Source organism: Ornithorhynchus anatinus, chromosome X3, assembly GCF_004115215.2.
Source record: "Ornithorhynchus anatinus isolate Pmale09 chromosome X3, mOrnAna1.pri.v4, whole genome shotgun sequence".
Taxonomy (NCBI): Eukaryota; Metazoa; Chordata; class Mammalia; order Monotremata; family Ornithorhynchidae; genus Ornithorhynchus; species Ornithorhynchus anatinus.
In genome coordinates, this window is record NC_041751.1 from 26,539,611 (window position 1) to 26,560,101 (window position 20,491).

General features: G+C 43.8%; 1 protein-coding gene across 2 annotated transcripts in view; it reads right to left on the reverse strand.

Moving 5' to 3' along the window:
• WDR36 (WD repeat domain 36) overlaps positions 1-17,532 on the reverse strand; it is a 38,284-nt gene extending 20,752 nt beyond the window's left edge. The window contains exons 1-13 of one of the 2 annotated variants that reach the window (XM_001513088.5): positions 17,229-17,532; positions 13,542-13,569; positions 13,008-13,108; positions 11,870-11,987; positions 10,593-10,725; positions 10,371-10,425; positions 9,088-9,220; positions 8,526-8,701; positions 8,017-8,137; positions 7,029-7,094; positions 6,423-6,509; positions 2,203-2,354; positions 118-232 (exon numbers count right to left, since the gene is read on the reverse strand). In XM_001513088.5, coding sequence (XP_001513138.1) covers positions 118-232; positions 2,203-2,354; positions 6,423-6,509; positions 7,029-7,094; positions 8,017-8,137; positions 8,526-8,701; positions 9,088-9,220; positions 10,371-10,425; positions 10,593-10,725; positions 11,870-11,987; positions 13,008-13,108; positions 13,542-13,569; positions 17,229-17,390 — 1,447 coding nt within the window. In that variant the 5' untranslated portion in view covers positions 17,391-17,532. The remainder of the gene's footprint in view (positions 1-117; positions 233-2,202; positions 2,355-6,422; positions 6,510-7,028; positions 7,095-8,016; positions 8,138-8,525; positions 8,702-9,087; positions 9,221-10,370; positions 10,426-10,592; positions 10,726-11,869; positions 11,988-13,007; positions 13,109-13,541; positions 13,570-17,228) is intronic. The other variant, XM_029054010.2, reaches the window with a different exon arrangement.
• Between the last annotated feature and the right edge of the window lie 2,959 nt (positions 17,533-20,491).

Genomic DNA, 20,491 nt, shown 5'->3' on the forward strand with positions numbered 1-20,491 from the left:
AGTAACCTGGATCATTTTTCCTTTGGAAAACAATAAGGATCCCCAAGCTTAAACATTTAATAGATCAGACCATGCTTTTTTAAAAAGTATATCCAAAAAAATAGGTGTTATAACTACCAGTTTTCTGGCCATACTGTCCTCGGTGCAAGCCTGACTGCATGTTATATACATTCACGTTTCCTGATGAGAGGCCAATAAGAGCAAAGTTTCCACATGAGGTTATCTCTACGGCCTGTATTTTTAGAAAAGAAAAAATACTTTCACACACATGGCATAAGCATGATAAATGAACACAATTAAATTAGTTTCCCTTGGACATTCATCTCGGTGTCAAGGAAACTTTGCCCTAAGATAAAGATTAGCTTCACTATTTCCTCATCCTTGGACATTCATCTCGGTGTCAAGGAAACTTTGCCCTAAGATAAAGATTAGCTTCACTATTTCCTCACCCCATCTCTGAAAGCTTTTTTTTTTTTTAAAAAAATCAAGTCACAATTTGATTCAAACATAACCCCCATTTTATTAGCTTAGCCTAAGGGGATATGGCTAATGGTGGCTCAGGAACTGAAATCTTCTAAGTCAGCAAGCTATGCCCATTTATCACCTCTGAAAGAGGTTCATAATCTTCATAATGGTCAAAACGATGGATCTGTTATAAACATGTACTGTCTTTTACTGTTATTGTGTTTTCCCCACACCAAATACACAGCATTCTGCACCTAGGAGGTTCCCAATATTCTTGATGAACTGCAAGCCTCTTGTGGGCAGGGAACGTGACTACTTATTTTGTTGTACTGTACTCTCCCAAGTGCTTAGTACAGTGCTCTGCACATACTAAGCACTTACTAAGTATTACTGATTGATGTAACCTTTGGTGGGAGTGCTCAACTGGGCCGAAATTATGGATGCCTAAAAATAGATGATAAGTGGCATTCCCTTCTTGTAAAGCAGGGTTCTTGGATCTGATTTGTCACTTTGCTTTTGGACCCTTAGACTCCAAGTAGCAGCCTGTTGTAATCATTCTTAAAGCCATGTGCTGACTCTTAGGGCTTGGGAATAAATGGCCACACATTCGCATCACATGGATATGAATAGTTTGAGCAAACCCACCTGGTGTTTTCATTTTGTTGGTTTTTGATTTTGGGGGGGGGGAGGGGGGGTTAATGGTATTTGTTAACTGTTCATTATATGCCAGGCAACTGTACTAAGTACTGGGGTAGATACAAGCTAATCAAGTTGGATACGGTCCCTTTCCCACATGGAGCCACAGCCTTAATCCCCATTTTGCAGATGAGGTAACTGAGGCACAGAGAAGTTAAATGACTTGTCCAAGGTCACGCAGCAGACAAGTGGAAGAGCTGGATTAGAACCCAGGTCCTTCTGACTCCGTGACCCGTGCTCTATTCACTAGGCTAAGATGCTTCTTGTAGGGAACAAGCAAATGTTTTTCCTTATAAAGGAATAAATGTCTATTTATGCTCGCATTATGTAACCCTCTAAGAACTAGCTGCTAAAAACCTCAACATATGGGAAATTTCAGCCAAAGAGAGAACCTACTATGTGAACAGGTTATAGAGGAATACTTTAGGGTCATAAATCTAAGTCTGTATTAACCGTGCGAAGCCAAAATACTATATAATACAATCCTCTGCAGCCACTGAAAAGATTTTGCCAGTCAGACAAGAGGGCAGAAGAAAGGGAGAAATCTGTCAGGCTAATTTCCTAATGGGGAAAAATTGTTGTTGTTTTTTCCTTAAAATCTCCAGAATGATGTGCATCGATACCGCATACGCTACTTATTACACTATCTCTCCATAATAAAATTTTTCCCAACCTCAGCAAGAGACCTGCACGTTGACAGATAATGAACCCCTGCAGGAGGGGACAAAGTACTAAAAAAGAAAGCATCAGGCTTCTTACAAACCTCGTTCTATTCAATTTTTGAAAATTTAAACTGTGGTTAGAATACTGCACTTTAAGCTAAATCATTAAGGATTTTTACAAGTCTATGGAGTGTGTACACTCTGTGGAACTTCCAATTTAACCGTGTAGAGCAGCTTCGTTTTTGGGAATTATAATAATTAGAATTTATTGGGCAGCCTCCAGCATGATGGGCCTTGAATACGACTGGACGCAAAAACCTGCAGCTAAGTTTGACAATTCCGAAGGAGCGTATTTCCATCCAGAGAAAGGTCCACTTACTGTTGCGGTTATGGTCAAGGATTTAGTCATCTCATCTTGGGGCTTCAGTTTATGGCTCCCCATGGTGGACCTCTGGAAGTTCCAGGTTGTGCAGGAAGAGAAACCCTGATGGCAAGCAATGATTCCATCCCAGTCACTTTCACGAGCCTCCTCTGTAATGGGATGCAAGTTTATTATTCAGAGAGTGTACTCTTGAAATACAGACGCTTTGGCAGTGGCAGGGGATTAAGAAAAGTTAGGTCATTCTAATGAAGTGCCTTTGATCCTGTGGTGACAAAGTAACCACCCAGAGCACTGGATCATGTAGCCAAGGAGTGAATTTCCTAGAAAAAGTTGATTTTAATGAGAAAATCCCACGCACAAAAATCAAACACACAAAAGCGGCAATCAATATGTGTTTTCCAGAATTGCACACAGCTCCTTTAAGGCAGATGGAAAACAAGCTTAGTGAGAATCATCCCACCTCTGACTTCCCACAAATAAAAAGTTGCCCTTTCATCCCTCTTTTCTAACCCAGCCATTATCAACAGGCCTCATTATCACCCCAACGCACCTCTTTGTCCGAGAAGAGGGGGACAGGTTTGGGGAAATGGAGAGAGGGGAAGAAAGGGGCAACAAGAGCAGGGAGGAGCTGAAGTCATTCCCAACCCACAACTACAAGTTCTACCATCAGATCAGTCCTACGTCTTCTCCTCCAGAGAGAGAAGGAAGCAAGGAATTGAGCAAAGACCCAACACCTCAAGTCCCCAAAACTCCTCCTAGGGGAAGCTAGAGACCCAAGACTAGGCCTGGATTCAGTCTGGGCTGCAAAACAGCATCCTTCTCGGTCCCCTGAATGTTGCAGCTGCTCCTTCCTGAAACGAGTGCATCACATGGTGGGGAAAACAACCGAGAGGTGTGGGGGGCTAGGCAACCCACACCCACGTACATACCCTGGTCCCGCCCAGCCAGCTAAGTGCCTTCCGATTTGGCAAGGTAGCAACTGCTCTTCCTCCTCCTTCAAGAGGGGCCTACAGTCACTGGGGCCAAACTGTAGCTTCCCCTATTTGAGATTAACACTTGATTGCAAGATGGTGAAAGTTTTTTAAAAAAAAAAAAGTAGCCATGTTTTATGGAGGATTGGCCTGTGCAGCTTGTGAGTGGGTGGGGTGTTGTGTGTGAGAGATGTTCTGTTGAAGGTGGTCTTCTAAATCAGTCAATCTGTCAGTCAGTCAGATATATTTATTGAGTGCCGAGCGCAGACCACTGTACTAAGCACTTGGAAGAGCAGCATGTAACAATATAACACATTCCCTGCCCACGAATTTACGGTCTAGAGGGGGTGACAGATAGAAGTATAATTTACATATATGCACATAAGTGCTGTGGTTGAAGAGAGGTGAAACAGTGAGACTACAATTTCTAAAGCTCATTTCCCAGCAATGACTTCTTTTACCATAAATGTAGCAATTATTAATGGTCATAATTGCTCTTCACTCTAAAGGTGCGTGGCTAAAAAACCTTTTTGAACACACTGGAGTCTGTATTCAATGCTGAAGAACTTGCCCCTTCACTAGTTCCTTGAGACACACACTGGTATCATTCCTACCCTTCCCCCTCTCTCAACCTGAACCTCATCTTCCAACTGTTCTTGAGGAACTAGGCAGAAACCCAAACCTCGCACACACTTTAAATAGGCCAACAGCAGTAGCTTTCAATCAGTACTAAATAGATGATCCAGATTTAGTCAACTTGATTATTCAAGGGATTGATTTTACAAGCCTCTTATTTCTGCTTTACCCCTGTGACTGTCTCGAGCACTTTACTGCTTGTTTGTATTTTTGCCAGAGGGCAGACATGGAAAGAGATATATAATTTCTCTTTTCCTTAGCCAATAATTGAAAATTGGCTGTACACCACTGTGTGGCCTCATTTTAGGCATGACTGAGTCATATAATTTTCTCATTTTGCACCTAATAGTGTACCTTCGCATTAAGTCTCAAAGACTTAAGTTTCCAAAGGTCATTTCAATCTAGAAATTTTTGCCATATTCCATCATGAGAATCTGAAAGCATTGCTCTTTAAGCAATTAAGGCTGCCTTTAATTTAAGCCAGTCAGGAAAATAAGCACCTGTTCAATTAGCTACAAACCAAAAGAAATTACAACAGATCTAAAGGAAGTCAGGCACGGGGCCTACACAATTCAGGATGCTCTTCTCATTTCTATTCCCCTTCTGCTTGCTTTTCATGTGAATCTGGGCTCACAAGAGAAATTAGCGCATTTGCTGCATGCACCCGTTTGGTTTCTCGATCTAGACACCAGGGAAAGTAATAACAATGATGGCATTTGTTAAGCACTTACTATGTGCAAAGCACTAGAGGTTCTACAAATTTTATAATAGCTAACCTTATTGAGCTCTGAAAACAGAGAAGTATCAGGGTCTAGTGGAGAGAGCACAAGCTTGGAAATCAGAAGGACCTGGGTTCCAATTCCTGCACACCATATCTGCTGAGTGACCTCGGTTTGCTTCTCTGTGCTTCAGTTCCCTCATCTGAAAATGGGGATTGAGGCTGTCAGCCCCAACGTGGGACAGGGACTGTGTCCAACCTGATTGGTTTGTATCTACCCCAGAGCTTAGTACGATGCCTGCCACATAGTAAGCGCTTAAATACCATAAAAAAGGTACAATGACGATTAAGCTATCCACGGCATTTCTACATTAGGTGGTGGGGGGGGGGGGTAGGGCCACCCATATAGGATTGGCCCTGAGTGTACCTGAAGACATGAGTGAGGCAATCCTAAAACAGACATTTCAGTTATTCTCAGAACAGAAATCACATTTTACAGACATGCAAGACTTAACCTATTATAACCTAACTATAACCTATTATCCTAATTATAACAGAAAATTTTAAAGTTTTACAGCCTTTAAAGTTTTAAAGTCATTGTGGGCAGGACACACATCTACCAACCCTGTTATATTGCCATCTCCCAAGTGGTCAGTATAGTGCTCCACACACAGTAAGCGCTCAGTAAAAACAACTGAATGATAATCTATTACTAAGTATGGATGGTAATGATCTGTTCCTGTTCCAGCCACAGTCTTAAACAATATTATCCTTGGCTCTGGATCCCCTTTTATTTTCCATCTACACCCACTTCCTTGGAGAACTCATTCACTCCCATGGCTTCAACTACCATCTCTATGCAGATGATTCCTAAATCTACCTCTCCATCCCTGACCTCTCTCCTTCTCTGCAGGCTCGCACTTCCTCCTGCCTCCAGGACATCTCTATTTGGATGTCCAGCCGACATCTCAAATTTAACATGGCCAAAACCCAACTGAACCTTGAGAGACTCCCACAGTTAGGGGGTGGGAAGCGGAGGAACAATCTGCGTAAGAGACTAAGGAGCTGTCCGAGAGACAGGAGAACCAGGCGAAGAGAGCTGTCAGGGAAGCCAAGGTTGAATAATATTTCCTGGAGAAGGGGTGGTCGACAGTGTCGAAGGTGGCTGAAAGGTGGAGGACGATTAGGATGAAGTACAGGGCGTTGGATTTGGCAAAAGGAGATCACTGGTGACTTTGAGAGGGGCGTTGCTGTACGACGAAGGAGTAAGAAGCTAGGTTGGGAGGGGCTGAGGAGGGAATTGGAGGAGACAAAGCATAGGCAGTGGGTGTAGACTGGAAGAAATGGGGAAGCAGTGTGGCCATAGAAAAAAGCAGTATCTGCTCAATCGAGTAGTTTCTGAGTCAACTGCTGAATGTGGAAACGCAGCATGGCCTAGGGAAAGAGCACAGGTCTAGGAGTCAGGAGACCTGAGTTCTAATCCCAGCTCCACCATGTCTGCCGTATGACCTTGGGCAAGTCACATAACTTCTCTGGGCCCCAGCTTCCTCATTTGTAAAAGGGGGATTAAATCCTAACCCGTCCTACTTAGACTGTGAACCCTATGTGGGACAGGGAAGACCGTGTCCCAACTGATTTAACTTGTATCTACCCCAGCACTTAGTACAGTGCTTGGCACGTATTAAATTCTTAGAAATACCATAATCAGTTATTAGAGGCAGGGAGATGGGGCAATAGATAGTGTCTAAATAAAGCACCAAGCCGACACACTGTGCTTACAGATGTAATAAAAATGGTCATTGTGGAAAGGAGGAAAATCCGATAATCAATTTTTAAAAAAAGTGACAGTGCAAAGTAGAAGTTCTCTAAAACTTGCATCAAATATTACTGACCTGATACAAATGCTGTAATAGGTGGGAGTCTTAATGACTCCGATTTCTCAAGTCGTTTCCTTTTGGCTGCTTTTTTATCTATGACCCCTATAAACAACAAAAACATCTGTAATTAAATGCTCCCTCTCAGTTGCAAATATGACAGTACTTAATTCTTATGATGGCTTTGAGTTTCACTTTCTCTTCTGTCCCTGCTCTCCTTCTTCATGGTCGGGAAGGAGGGCTAAAATGAAGAGCAAAAGCCAAAGAGCAGAAGGCCAAGATCCTCGTTAAGCAGCCTATAACTGAGAGCTGTCTATAAAATCTACTGGGTAATCATCTTTCCGGATCAAGAGTCATAGAAAAGAAAGAATGTGCTGAAAGGACACAATACGCAACAATCACAACCTTTGGTGGAAGGGTAAAGCCCAAAGATAAACACCATTAGTTTTGTGAAACATTTTGTGGAAAATTTAACTCTAGAAAACTCTCCAGAACTGATTTTTGGTTGGTACATTAACAAATACTTTGGCAGTTCAAAACACTGAGTGAAAAAGTTTTCTTAATAGACAGGCTTTTGTGGAAGCAGATTCTCAGCAACAATGGTTTTGCTTTGAAATCACTTACCATGTCCCAAACTCTTATTGAATTTATCATGCACTGTGGAAAATGACTGCAGTGTCCCATCTTGACCTGACAGAACATTAAGGCATTAGACATCAACATCATCCTTAGACATCAACTTTACCAAAAAATAACTAGTCATCTCAACTACAACACCTGACAAATGTATATAATCAGTGTTTAAATTAAAGGCTACTTCAAGCAGATTATGTCCCATACCTAAGCTGTTTTAGAGGTGAATAAGCAAATAAGCCACTGAACCCTCAAACTTTGGACATGAGGGGGATCACCAAGTGAAAAGCCCAATTATTCAAAATATTAAAGATCTTCAATGGGCTCTGAGGTCTTCTCTTTGGAAAAGCAACGTGGCCTAGTGGATAAAGCATGGGTCTGTGAGTCAGAAGGACCTGGGTTCTCATCCCAACTCTGCCACTTTTCTGCTGGGTGACCTTGGGTGAGTCATTTAACTTCTCTAGCCTCGGTTACCTCAATTGTATAATGGGGATTAATACTGTGAGCCCATATGTGACACGAACTGTGTCCAACCTGATTAGCTTGTACCTACCCCAGCGCTTAGTACAGAGCCTGACAGAGAGTAGGCGCTTAGCAAATACCATAAAAAAGAGTTCAAGACCTAATCTTACATTGGGGCAAGAGATCTGGGGCGGGAATGTCTAAAGCTAAACAATATGAAGTCCAACAAGATTTTGCCTCGACTAAGCGCTGAGCATTTTACAAAGAGGGGGTAGGCCTATTCTCATTAACAAGAAGGGGTTTTTAAAACATCACCTGTCAGAGGCCTGGCAGTGCACACCTGTACCACCGAATTCTGATAAGTCAGACAAAGGAAGGGAAATGGAAACAGTGACAACAGCAATAATGACAAGGCTTCGTGACAGGCAGAGAGCCCTACTCGCCTGGTATACATTTAAAAATGTTTCGACAATACCAAATATACGTTATTAGTGGTCAGTGGAGATAGAATGCTTACCTGCACTAAGGATTTGCTGCCCATTTTGCCCATGGTATCGGATTTTACAAGGAGGAGCACTATGTCCCCTCCTTATCCTAAGCAGCTGAGCTTCACCCGCAGGGCCATCAAATCGCCACATCTGTCAAGGGATGAAAACAGCATTAAGAACTCCCAGGTGATTGCTATGACCAGGTACTCTACTGCTCTATTTGGTAGGGGTCTGATTCCAGATCAAGAGGCACCAGCAACTGGGTGGCTATGACTACCAGGGTTCCTCACTCCAAGAACTGCTCTGGCTTGGGGACACCGCCAATTTATTCCTACAAGAGTGTGGCCCTTTCTTTGTTTGCTATTTTCCTCCAGTTTGAGTTCTTCCACCCTCCCTTACTTTTCTTGGATGAAAAGATGCACGCCTTTACCTACCATCTATGGTTTCCTTTTTCCCCCTAAGGAATGGAAGCTGGACGAATGATGAGGACATTCAAAAGGAAGCAGGTTAGGGCCACCTTCACAAAGGGAAATCCTACCTTAAGGGCATTATCAGCACTATTTGTGATGAGAAGCGGCTCGCCAGTGATAAATGTCAGACCAGCTATTGCTGTAGAATGGGCATTTCTCATCTGACTGATCAATTTTTTCTCTTCCAGATCCCAGAGCCCAATATGGCCAATTGGACTCCCAACTGCCATCACTGGATGTCCATCTGCAATGAAAACAGAAAAAGGCGGGGGGGAGGGGAGAGGGGAGAGAAAGCACCTTACTTACAAGCTTGAAATGCTTCTAAAATATCCAAAATGAATAATAATCATTATTCACCCCCAGAACAACTCCAAGCATTGAAATGTCAATTATTGAAAATAGAAAAACAAATGAAAGCTCGGTGGAGCTGCCCATATTTAAAAAAAATTCCAAAAGCTAACTATGAACTGAGCATTCTTTTTTATGCTGTGACTTCTTCGGGCTCACGACCGCCCGGATTCCCACTGTTCAGTGATGATTTCCTCAAGTGTTCCATAAAACACTGAAGTTCCTGTTAGTAACAACACAATCCCAGTTTATATACTGATTTAAAAATCAGCTAAAATATACCTGTGCGGAAAGCAATTGAAGTGATGGGACCCCAGTCTTGCTGAAATTTCATTACCGTTTCATCAAATTTAATGTTGTGAATGATAATCTGCCCGGATGCAAGACCAACCGCAATGACATCCAACGCTGGTGCCTGAAAAGCAGTTAAATTACATCAAAAGGAACTGAACCATCTGTTGAAATCAAAATGCTTTCCATACTCATTCAATAGTATTTATTTTTTCATTCAATAGTATTTATTGAGCGCTTACTATGTGCAGAGCACTGTACTAAGTGCTTGGGATGAACAAGTCGGCAACAGATAGAGACAGTCCCTGCCGTTTGACGGGCTTACAGTCTAATCGGCCAACAGTGAGATTGGCATATGCCAACAGTGAGAGTGGTTAGACACAAACAAAGGTTATCAAGAACAGTTCTGCCCTGATTCTCCTCTGGGATGCTTTAATAGCCCCGCCTAAACTGAAGTTGACTTGGTAATGAGGCCTCCAATCATTAAAACATATTAATAAGCCACAGAATACTTTGTTCTTGTTCCCTGGACAAACAAGATGGTCAAGGAAGTTTTTATTTTGGAGGTTATTTGGGGGGGGGGGGGGGCAGAAGGAGGGAGGCATGGGGGGAGAAAGACACTCATCACCAAGCTTGACTTTAGGGGGGAAAAAAATGAAGGCCATTGCTGAAAAGAATTCAACAGAGACACCAAGTCATATCATGTGCTTGGGAGGCAGGACCAGTCAAATGACAAATACTCGCTCATTCAGGAAATGACATATAGAAGCAGCGTGACCTGGTGGAATCAAAGGACCTGTTTTCTAGTCCCGGCTCTGCCACTTACCTGCTGTGCAACCTTGGGCACGTCACTTAACTTCCCCATGCCTGTTTCCTCATCTGTAAAATGGGGGTTTCAGTACCTGTTCTTCCTCTTAGACTGCAAGTCCCATGTGGGACAGGAACTTGTGTCCAATCTGATTATCTTTACTCTACCCCAGCACGCAGTACAGTGCTTGGCACATTGTAAGAGCTCAAGAAATACCACGATTATTATTATTATAGAAAACTGTGCCACGTGGGGAAAGAGAAGAGAGAATCGTAAGAGGATAAACATTTAAAACAGACACCTATACTCAGCTGTTGAGGGGCACAGATAAACATACATGGAACTGCTTGTGCACATGTGGAAAAAGCTGCATGATGGTCAAGTGAGTTACCGAAATATTCTTTGAAAACTCAAAAAAAGCGTACTCTGTCATTTACATTCTAGTTTTCACAACACCGGTACTAACCTGCTGGAGCGTCGTCACTCCTGACTTCCATCCCGGAAATGTATATAAAAGCTGGCTATAAAGAGACAAATATTTTAAAATTGATAAAAAGAACCAAGATCAAATATTTATCAAATATACAAACGTTACCTTCAGTAAATTACTATAACTACTGCATATATGTCAGTTATACACTTCAGTAAAGAATGATCTTTAAGGAGTTCTAATTAGAAAGGTTCTTACTTGGACTTTATATTCCACAACTGCAGACTTCCTTGTTCACTGCCAAAAAGTACTTTATTCAAGTAGGTGCTTGGATGCATAACTGCAGAAATTTTAAATACAGTCTTATCGAAGTTCAGCTGCAGGTATTCTTCTGCAAAATGGAGAAAATTCTAAGTAATCCCGAAAGACAATCTTCTGCAAATGACCATATGATACATATTACTGAAGCTATCCCTTGAAAGTGGGACATCTCAAATGAAATATTTGTGGATGTGTGTGTGTGTGTGTACCTCAAATTCTAAAATGAAGGCATTCTACACTAAATATGATTTTACATTAAACTGCCTAAACTTGCTTGCAAAAATCTTGCCCTACTGCTAATTAACATATGCCAAGAACAACCCAGGCAAAATCAACTCTTTAGGTGACATCATAAAGTACTACATCTGCGCACGGAAACTGGGGGGGAAATTGTTATATGGCATTAATATGGGCTGGAATTTAAACAAAAAAATCAACTGAATCAGTAAGCAAAAAAATTGTTTTCTAATTCTTTAAACTAATGTCAACACCGAAAAGGGGGGAAAGCTACCCCATCAAGAAACAAATATTAAGAATGTGAAAGGCTTTTAACGTTCCTGAAAGACATCACCTCAGAGGTCCCTAGGTAATGAAATCCCTGTCCTTGGGCTGTATCTCATAACAGGCCTCCAATGCTGAAAGATGGAGGTTTCCAACCCAAAGTTCAAATCCGTGAGTACTTCAAAGCACTACAGGGGTACAAACATTATGAAGGGAATAGGATCTTTGGGGATCCCAGATGCAGCATCTGAGGTACAAGAGTAAGGTAACTAAGAATGGGATCCAACTTTCCCTCGAGACTGTCAGTTCCTTGTGGGCAGGGGACGTATCTACCAACTCTGTTGCACTGTACTCTCCCAAGTGCTTGGATACAGTGTTCTGCACACGGTATGGGCTCAATAAATGCCACTGATGGATTGATTCAAGGCATAGAAAAGCTATTTAATTTTGTCTTTTGCTGCTGCTATTCTCCAGCTCCTTTAGCGGGAGGATGGCTTGAGTATAGGTACTGAGTATAGGTATGCGGTGACCATGTGTGTAGGAAGAGAGATGGCGGGAGGCACTTGAGACCACAAGACTACTTTCTACAAGTCAGAAACCCTGCTGTAAATCATGGAGGAAAATGAGAAAAGATACTTACAAACATTTACCTTGCTTTTAGTACACACGGTGTGTGACCCGCTTGACTCGTTAAACTATACGGTTAGTCTTACCTTCTGAATGTACATGCCAAATAATGACAACACTTTCGACATCAACAGAGATCACGTGTTCACCAAAGGGCTGCAAAAGGTAGATTTCAGCCTGGTGACCCTTGAAGGTTTGAGTCACCTGCAATTTTGAAGGATGAAAATAATTTTAGTACTTATAATCAACATGCTGCTAGTTCTCTAAGGGTGGGAAAAATACATGCAAGGCACTGTAATATATTCCAACAGATCCCTTTTTTACAATTATCCATTTACAATTCCTACACTGCTTTAGGAAAATCAAAATCGGTAGATTTAAAGTACAAAAATGACTCCAAACAGACTTGTTCTTTTATCAGTCTTTTTATGGTAAACCAGCACGACACCTGCCTCATAGTTTTGGCAGCACATGAATTCAACACAACAACTTCAAGTTCCTGACCTCATACTGGATTCCAATTCCCTTTCTACTATGAGTGAAATACGGGAATTACTGAAAAAGTGCCGTAACTTTCAGGCCACTATATGAACATTATGTAAATGTCTCCCACTTTTTTTTTTATGGTGTTTGTCAAGCCCTTACCATGTGCCAGGCACTCTACTAAGTGCTGGGGTAGATCAGGTTGGACACAGTCCATGTCCTACATGGGGCTCACAGTACTAATCCCCATATTACAGAGGAAGTAACTGAGACAAACGGAAGTGACTTGCCCAAGGTCACAAAGCAAGGCAGTGGCAGAGCCAGGATTAGAACCCAGGTCCTTCTGACTCCCAGGCCGGTGCTCTATCCCATGCTTCTCATGAGAAGACTTTCCCCTGCGTCTTTCATGCTATACTCCTAATCACACATCCCAGTATCATGCTCATTTGTTTGGTTGTTGTTGTTTTTAAACTACAGTGTTTATGCTGATTTATAGTCAGTTTATCCACTAGTTTATCCTAGTTGCGCATGGCAAATTCCTTCCCATAAGAAGTAGTAAATATCAAAAAACAATAATGTGTGCTTAGTTTACCAGATTAATTTACAGCCGCACCCTCACTTCCAAAGACATAATCAAAAATCACCTCCACTTGAAAACTGTTAAACTAAAAATCAGTGCTTGCTAAACATAAACATGAAGTAAAAACCGGTAACACGTCTCAATGATTAAGTGATACGCACCTCTTTGTTCCGGGCAAATGCACAAAAAACATTTCCATACGCAGCAAAGATTCGCATTCTGTCAGCTGCTAAACAAGTAATATCCTGGGGTAGAGAATTACCTGAAGTAAACAAATGAGATGGAAGTTAGCATTTACTCAGCTCCATTATACAAAGTAACAAACTTCCTCAAATTCACATATAGCATTTTTCAGGGCTGCAGCCAGATGATATCAAGCAGGTGGACAGATATAAGAATGCAGTCTGGGGACAAAGAGCAGTGCTTTTGGCCTCAACAGTCCCTCGGCTGTGTTTCCTTGATGACTGTGTGTGTGAGTCAACAGAGTCTTTGACGATTTCTCAAGGAATAAGGAATACTTTTGCTGGGACTCAGGTAAAAAAATATTTCAGTCATTTGAAACTTTCCTAAGCAGATGCATACACATTAAAAATTAGGTAACGGCATGTGATTACTTCCATTACATAATTCAGAAACATCAATCATCTTTCCGAAAAAAATTCAGAGAATTGGCTAAAATGTAAGTTTATACTTACTTACTGCCACCAGATTAAGACGGTCGGCCTGTGAAGAGACAAAAGTAAATCTTGAAATGAATCCGAGCCAGGGCCTCTTTCGCGTCTAATTCTTAATCAATCAACAATATTGATCTGAGCATCTACTGGGTGTAGAGCACTGGACTTAGGAGAATAAAACAGAGGGAGAGGACAGGATCCTTGCTTGCCCTCAAGGAATCCACAACCTACCCGGGAAAGAGACAGACACAAGATAATTTACAGATAGATAGAAAGGTGGATGGATAGAAGCGTGACGAAGTGGAAAAAGCATGGACCTAAGAGTCAAGAGGACCTGGGTTCATATCCTGGCTCCATCATTTGTCTGCTGTGTGACCTTGGACAAATCACTTCACTTCTCTGGGCCTCAGTTACCTCATCTGTAAAATGGGGACTAAGACTGTGAGCCCCATATGGGACAGGGACTCTGATTAGTTTATATCTACTCCAGTGCTTAGTTACAGTGTCTGTCACATAGTGACAAATACCATCATTTTTTTTTTAAACTGTTTAAATAGCAGGGTATGTAGGTTGACATATACCCAAGTGTTCCGGGTGATTGTGAGCACATTAGTCCTAAAGTGGGAGTTGGTAAGATATGACCTGGGCAGAAGGAACTTTTAATCCACAGTTCAAAGATACCTGTAAATTGGGGCAGGGCTGGACCACAGCAACAGAAAAAGGCTTCAAGGGCAGCCAGAGAGCTGACCCTTTAAGGCCCTACTTCTAAGCCTGGGGCTTAAAACAATGGAGTCTGGTCTGGAGGCCAAAAAACAAAGATGAAAACCAAGCTATCTTTACAGTGAAAAGGTTCAAAACAGGCTTTTGAAGACCAAACCGGATCTCCCCCTGGCTCAGGGACTAGAGTTTGCAAAACTGTCTTCGATAACTAAATAGTGCCTCTTTCCTGCTAGAGTTTGGGGCTCCTTGGGTGGAGGGAACTGTACTGACTACTGCTCTCTCCCAAGTTCCCAGGACAGTGCTCTGCACACGGTAGGTGCTCAGTTAATACTCCCGCTTGATTCCAGCCCCCCTGCAGCAACTGGCTGGTCATCAGGGGAGCTGAGCATAAGTTTCCTCCAACTGGAGACACTTACTATGGATGCCCCACCCTCAGCCCCACAGCACATACATTACAAATTATTTCTTTATATTAATGCCCATCTCCCCCCTCTAGACAGTGAGCGAACATGTCTACCAACTGTTGTACTGTACTCTCCCAAGGGCTTAGTGTAGTGCTCTGCACACAGGAAGCGCTCAATAAAAACCACTGATGACGATGAGCAAAGCGGCACTTCTGTCCACAACGATGGGTCGGGAAACTGGAGCGATTTCTGCTCTGGAGAGCGAGACCCCAGAGAGCTACTGCTGCTGTGTGGGCAACTAAGGAAGAACGGAGGTGGTCACACACCCAAGTTTCAGCACCTCCTTGCTCCTCTTTCCTCTACTGTTCTGGGTGGCAACAGCTCTCCAAGGTCCATTTGCCAAAAGCCATGGGATCCCCTAGGACCTGGGGAGTACCCAAAAGGCACTAAGAAATGGAAAAGTGGCAATACCAGGGGGCCTCCTGGGAGACTGAGCCTTGCCGCTGCACAATGCTCAAACAAGCGGGGCTTCAGTTTCCACGGAGATTAGCAAGAGGAAGAAGGAGACAATCTGTGCCTGTGGATTAATAACACAGTAAACCCTCAAAACACAGTGACTGAGGTACAATCCAATTACTCGAGACTTGATTAACATAGATTTACCAGACCTCGAGAGAGACCTCCGTTCAACTTATGAGACGAGTTTGACGTCAAATTCGAACTAAACTCAGCGGGAGACTAATTCGAAGGAACTGCACTGAACTGAGAAATAAGGAATCTTTTCAGCAACACTGCAGACCATCCCAACAGCTACCACCACAGGAATTCCTGACCTTGAACGGGAGGAAAAAGAAAACAGGGAAAGGTGGGGAGGTGGGAAGAAAACCATGGGAGGAGTGACATAGGAGTAAGAAACAGAAAAAGGGAGCAAGGTAATTCTAGAATACTCCCAACCTCTTCTCACCTATGTCCCTCTCCAGTACTGCCTTTCAATATCTCTCCAAAATGTTTTCAACATCTGAAACCTCAAGACTCTAACCTATTTCCCAATGACTCGTTGTGGGCAGGGTGTCTGTTTACTGTTGCACTGTACTCTTCCAAGCGCTTAGTAAAGTACTCTGCAAACAGTAAGCACTCGATAAATATGACTGACTGATCTGGTGACACTCATGCTTAACCTTGCACTAGAAAACTTCCTTATTGAAAAATTTGAGACACACCGGCACTGAGACATACTTCATCCATCGGATCGTTGGCGCCTTGAATGCAGCAACCGTGTCTCCTACTTTTCTGCCCAACCCAACATCCCTAGGAATGGACAGGGAACATATCTGCTAACAATAATAATGACGGTATTTGTTAAGTGCCTACTATGCACTTAGTACATGCTCTGCACATAGTAAGCGCTCAGTAAATACCGCTGATTGATTGTGAAGACTTTGTACTCAATGGGAGCTCAATGAATATGATTAGTAATGAAACTGATGGAGATTGTGGAGCCTCTGAATGAATAAGGACCGTTATTAAACTTAGTCCCCAAACTGCCCAGAACTATTTAGGAGCAAACTGTAATTCCAGGAGGGGTAACTGATTTAATTTGGCGGGGGGGAGGGAGAGAATCAAGAAGAGAGTGAAACGGAAGATGCACATTAGGAGCTCAATAAGTGCTACTGAATGATCGAGTGAGCACTACATCCTTCAGGTAAGGTGTTAAATTGCTTTTATTAGTTACCACGTGTGATCTCCACCATCTACCACGGATTTCACTTCTGTACGGGCTTGAGATCAGTTTTTGTGCCAGAGGTAGGCTAGGAGGGGTTGGATTTCATCCTCATCGTCGATGATATTTACTGAGCGCAGAGCACCGTACTAAGCCCTTGGAAAAGCGGCCTACTCTTCCTGCCAGGGACACGTTCCCTGACCACGACGAGTCTAGATTCCCAGATTCCTCCATCCCCTCTGGCTCTTTAACGAGAGTGGGAACCACATGGCTGAGGTCAGAGGGAAGGGGAGGGACCCGAGGGCCCACGGAGGAGCGGGGGACTAGTAATAATAATGTTGGTATTTGTTAAGCGCTTACTATGTGCAGAGCACTGTTTTAAGCGCTGGGGGAGATACAGGGTCATCAGGTTGTCCCGCGTGAGGCTCACAGTTAATCCCCATTTTACAGATGAGGTAACTGAGGCCCAGAGAAGTGAAGTGACTTGCCCACAGTCACACAGCTGACAAGTGGCAGAGCCGGGGTTCGAACTCATGACCTCTGACTCCCAAGCCCATGCTCTTTCCACTGAGCCACGCTGCTTCTCTCGTGGGATCTGTTGAGCGCTTACTACGTGCCAGGCACTGTTCTAAGCGCTGGGGTGAAGACTAGCAAATCGGGTTGGAAGCAGTCCCCGTCCCATGTGGGGCTCCCGGGGTACAGATGAGATCACTGAGGCCCAGGGCGGTGAAGTGAGCGGCCCAAGATCAGCCGGCAGAAGCGTGGCGGAGGCAGGATTAGAACCCAGGCCCTTCTAACTTCTCAAAAGCGCTGAGCCGAGGGACCCGATCCGGGGAATAGGGGGGCGGGGGGGTCTCTACTCACTTTGTAAGTGTGGACGCTCTTCCCCACGCAGGTGGTCACGTAGAACTGGCGGTGCCGCTTGTGGTAGCGGAGCACGTGCGGGAGGTGGTTGCAGTAGAGCCCCAGCGCCCGGAACCCCGAGAACAGAGCGCTGCTCGACCGGCCCTCCCTGCCTTCCGACATCTTCTCGCCTCCCCTTTCTTCGCTTTTGCTCTCGCTCCAGGCCCGGCGGCAACGGTACCACGAGAGGTCAAGCCGGCGGCTCCGGGCCGGTGGGAAGCGGAGCGGGGAGGTCCTTCCGGCGGCCGCGGAGCTCGTGTATCACTGTCCCTCCGACCCCGCGGCGGCGCCGCTTCAGTTCCGCGTTTTCCGTTCCGGCGGGGAGCGTTGCGTTCGGGCTCCTCCCGGGGACTTTCATTCAATGGTATTTATTGAGCGCTTACTATGTGCAGAGCATTGTACTAAGCGCTTGGAATGGACAAATCGGTAACAGATAGAGACAGGCCCTGCCCTTTGACGGAGTCCCAATCGCCCTCTCACATGATGATGATGATAACACTAATAAAAATACTAATATTTGTTAAGCGTTTACTGTCTGTCAGCCACTGTACTATACCACAATAGCTATAAGAGGATCTGTTAAGCGCTTACTATGTGCCAAGCTCTGTTCTAAGCGCTGGGGGAATCAGGCTTCCAGTTTTAATCCCCATTTTCCAGATGAGGCAACTGAGGCACAGAGAAGTTAAGCGGCTTGCCCAAGGTCACACAGCAGGCAATCACACACCGGCTCTGCGGAAAGAGCCCGGGCTTGGGAGTCAGAGGTCGTGGGTTCTAATGCCGACTCCGCCGCTGGCCAGCTAGGTGACTTTGGGCAAGTCATTTCACTTCAGTGACCTCATCTGGAAAATGGGGATAAGACTGTCAGCCTCATGTGGGACAACCTGATTAACCAGCGCTTAGAACATTGCTCTGCACATAGTAAGCGCTTAACAAGTACCAACATTATTATTATTATTATTCCCCCCTTGCCAAATTGTACATTTCAAGCGCTTAGTACAGTGCTCTGCACATAGTAAGCGCTCAATAAATACTATTGAATGAGTGAATGAATGAATGAAGGGTCCCCTCCTCCAGGAGGCCTTCCCAGACTAAGCCTCCCCCACACTTTTCCTCTACTCGCCCTCCCCATCGCCCCGACTCGTTCCCTTTGCTCTACTCCCCTCTCCCCACCCACGGAACTTGGGTTATCTGTACATATTTATAATTCTATTTTTTTATATGAATGATGCGTCTGTATCTATAATTCTATTCATTTATATTGATGCTATTGATGCCCATTGACTTGTTTTGATGCCTGTCTCCCCCCTTCTAGACTGTGAGCCCGTTGTGAGCAGGGATCGTTTCTATTAGTTGCTGAATTGTACTTTCCGTGTGCTGAGTCCAGTGCTCTGCACACAGTAAGCGCTCAATAAATACAATTAAATGAATGAAATTAATACGATTGAATGAATGAATGACAAGTGGCAGAGCAGGATCAGAACCCATGTCCTCTGACTCCCAAGCCCAACCACTTTCCACTATGCCATGCTGCTTGGTAAGCACTTACTATGTGCCAAGCACTGTACTAAGCGCTGGGGTGGATACAGTAATAATAATAATGGTGGTATTTGTTAAGCACTTACTATAATAATAATAATAACTGTGGTATTTGTTAAGCACTTACTATGTGTCAAGCACTGTTCTAAGCTGGGTAGATAGAGGGTAATCAGGTTGTCCCACTTGGGGCTCACAGTCTTCATCCCCATTTTACAGATGAGGGAACTGAGGCACCGAGAAGTGAAGTGACTTGCCCAAAGTCACACAGCTGACAGGTGGTGGAGCCGGAATTAGAACCCATGACCTCTGACTCCTAAGCCCATGCTCTTTCCACTGAGCCACACCACTTCTCATAACTATGTGCCAGTATATGCTTACTATGTGCCAGGCACTGTACTGAGTGCTGGGACAGATATAATAATAATGATGGTGGTTTTTGTTAAGCGCAACAAGTTTATGGTTTGGGGGATGGGAGAAGTGGTGTTCTCTCATATGTGGAGGGGAAGGGAGTTCCAGGTCAGGGGAGAGCTGTAGTAGATCAGTGAGGCAAAATAGGAGGGGGAGAGCTTTAAAGCCAGTGGTAAGGAGTTTCTGTTTACTGTGAAGGTGGATGGGCAACCACTGCCGATTCTCGAGGAGTCGGGAGGCGTGGACTGAACTTTTTCTTTTTAGAAAATTCATCCGGGCAGCAGAGTGAACTAAGAACTAGATTAGGGAGAGACAGGAGGCAGGAAGGTCAGTGAGGAGGCTGATGCAGTAGTCGAAGTGGGCTGGGATAATGGTTAGATCAGCATGGCGGATTCTGGAGATGTTATGAAGGGAGAAGCGACAGAATTTAATGACAGGCAGAGAACGCAGGCTGAATGGAATACACTTAAATGGCCTTTAAACGCTGGCATGTCTAAATGAATTTGATCGATCGATTCATTCATTCAGTAGTATTTCTTGAGCACGTACTGTGTGCAGAGTATTAAGCGCTTGGAAAGTACAATTCAGCAATAAAGAGAGACAATCCCTGCCCACACTGTGCTTACAGTCTAGAAGACTAAGACTAAGATTAATTATTTTCTTGTGTGCAAACGGCAATCAATTTAATGTGAAAACTCCAGGAATACAACACACCATTCGTTTGGCCTCAAGTGAAAGTAGAAAAAGTCTCCCCTGTAACACACCACATCATGGTTCAGGATTGGAAGAAAATTGGCAAGTGGAATAATTGGTCTTAACTATCAATCAGTCACTGGTATTTATTGAGTGTTTACTATGTGCAGAGCACCATACTAAGCGCTTGGGAGAGTGTAATGCAACAGAATTAACAGACACTTTCCCTGCTGTAACGAGCTTACGGTCTAGAGGGGGAGACAGACATTAATCTAAATAAATAATAGCGAATCTAAATAAATAAATAAATAATAGCTATTTAGAGAGAAATAAGTAGATGACGTGGGGTTGCGGGTGGGACGAATATCAAATGTCCAAAGGTCACAGATCCAGATGTAGAAAGGAGAGTGAGCTGGGGAAAAAAGGGCTTAATCAGGGAAGGCCTTTTGGAGGAGAGGTGACCTTAATAATGCTTTCGTTCATTCATTCATTCAATTGATCATAACTATTGAGTGCTTACTGGGTGCAGAGCATTGTACTAAGTGCTCGGAAAGTACAATTCGACAACAAATAGAGACGAACCCTAC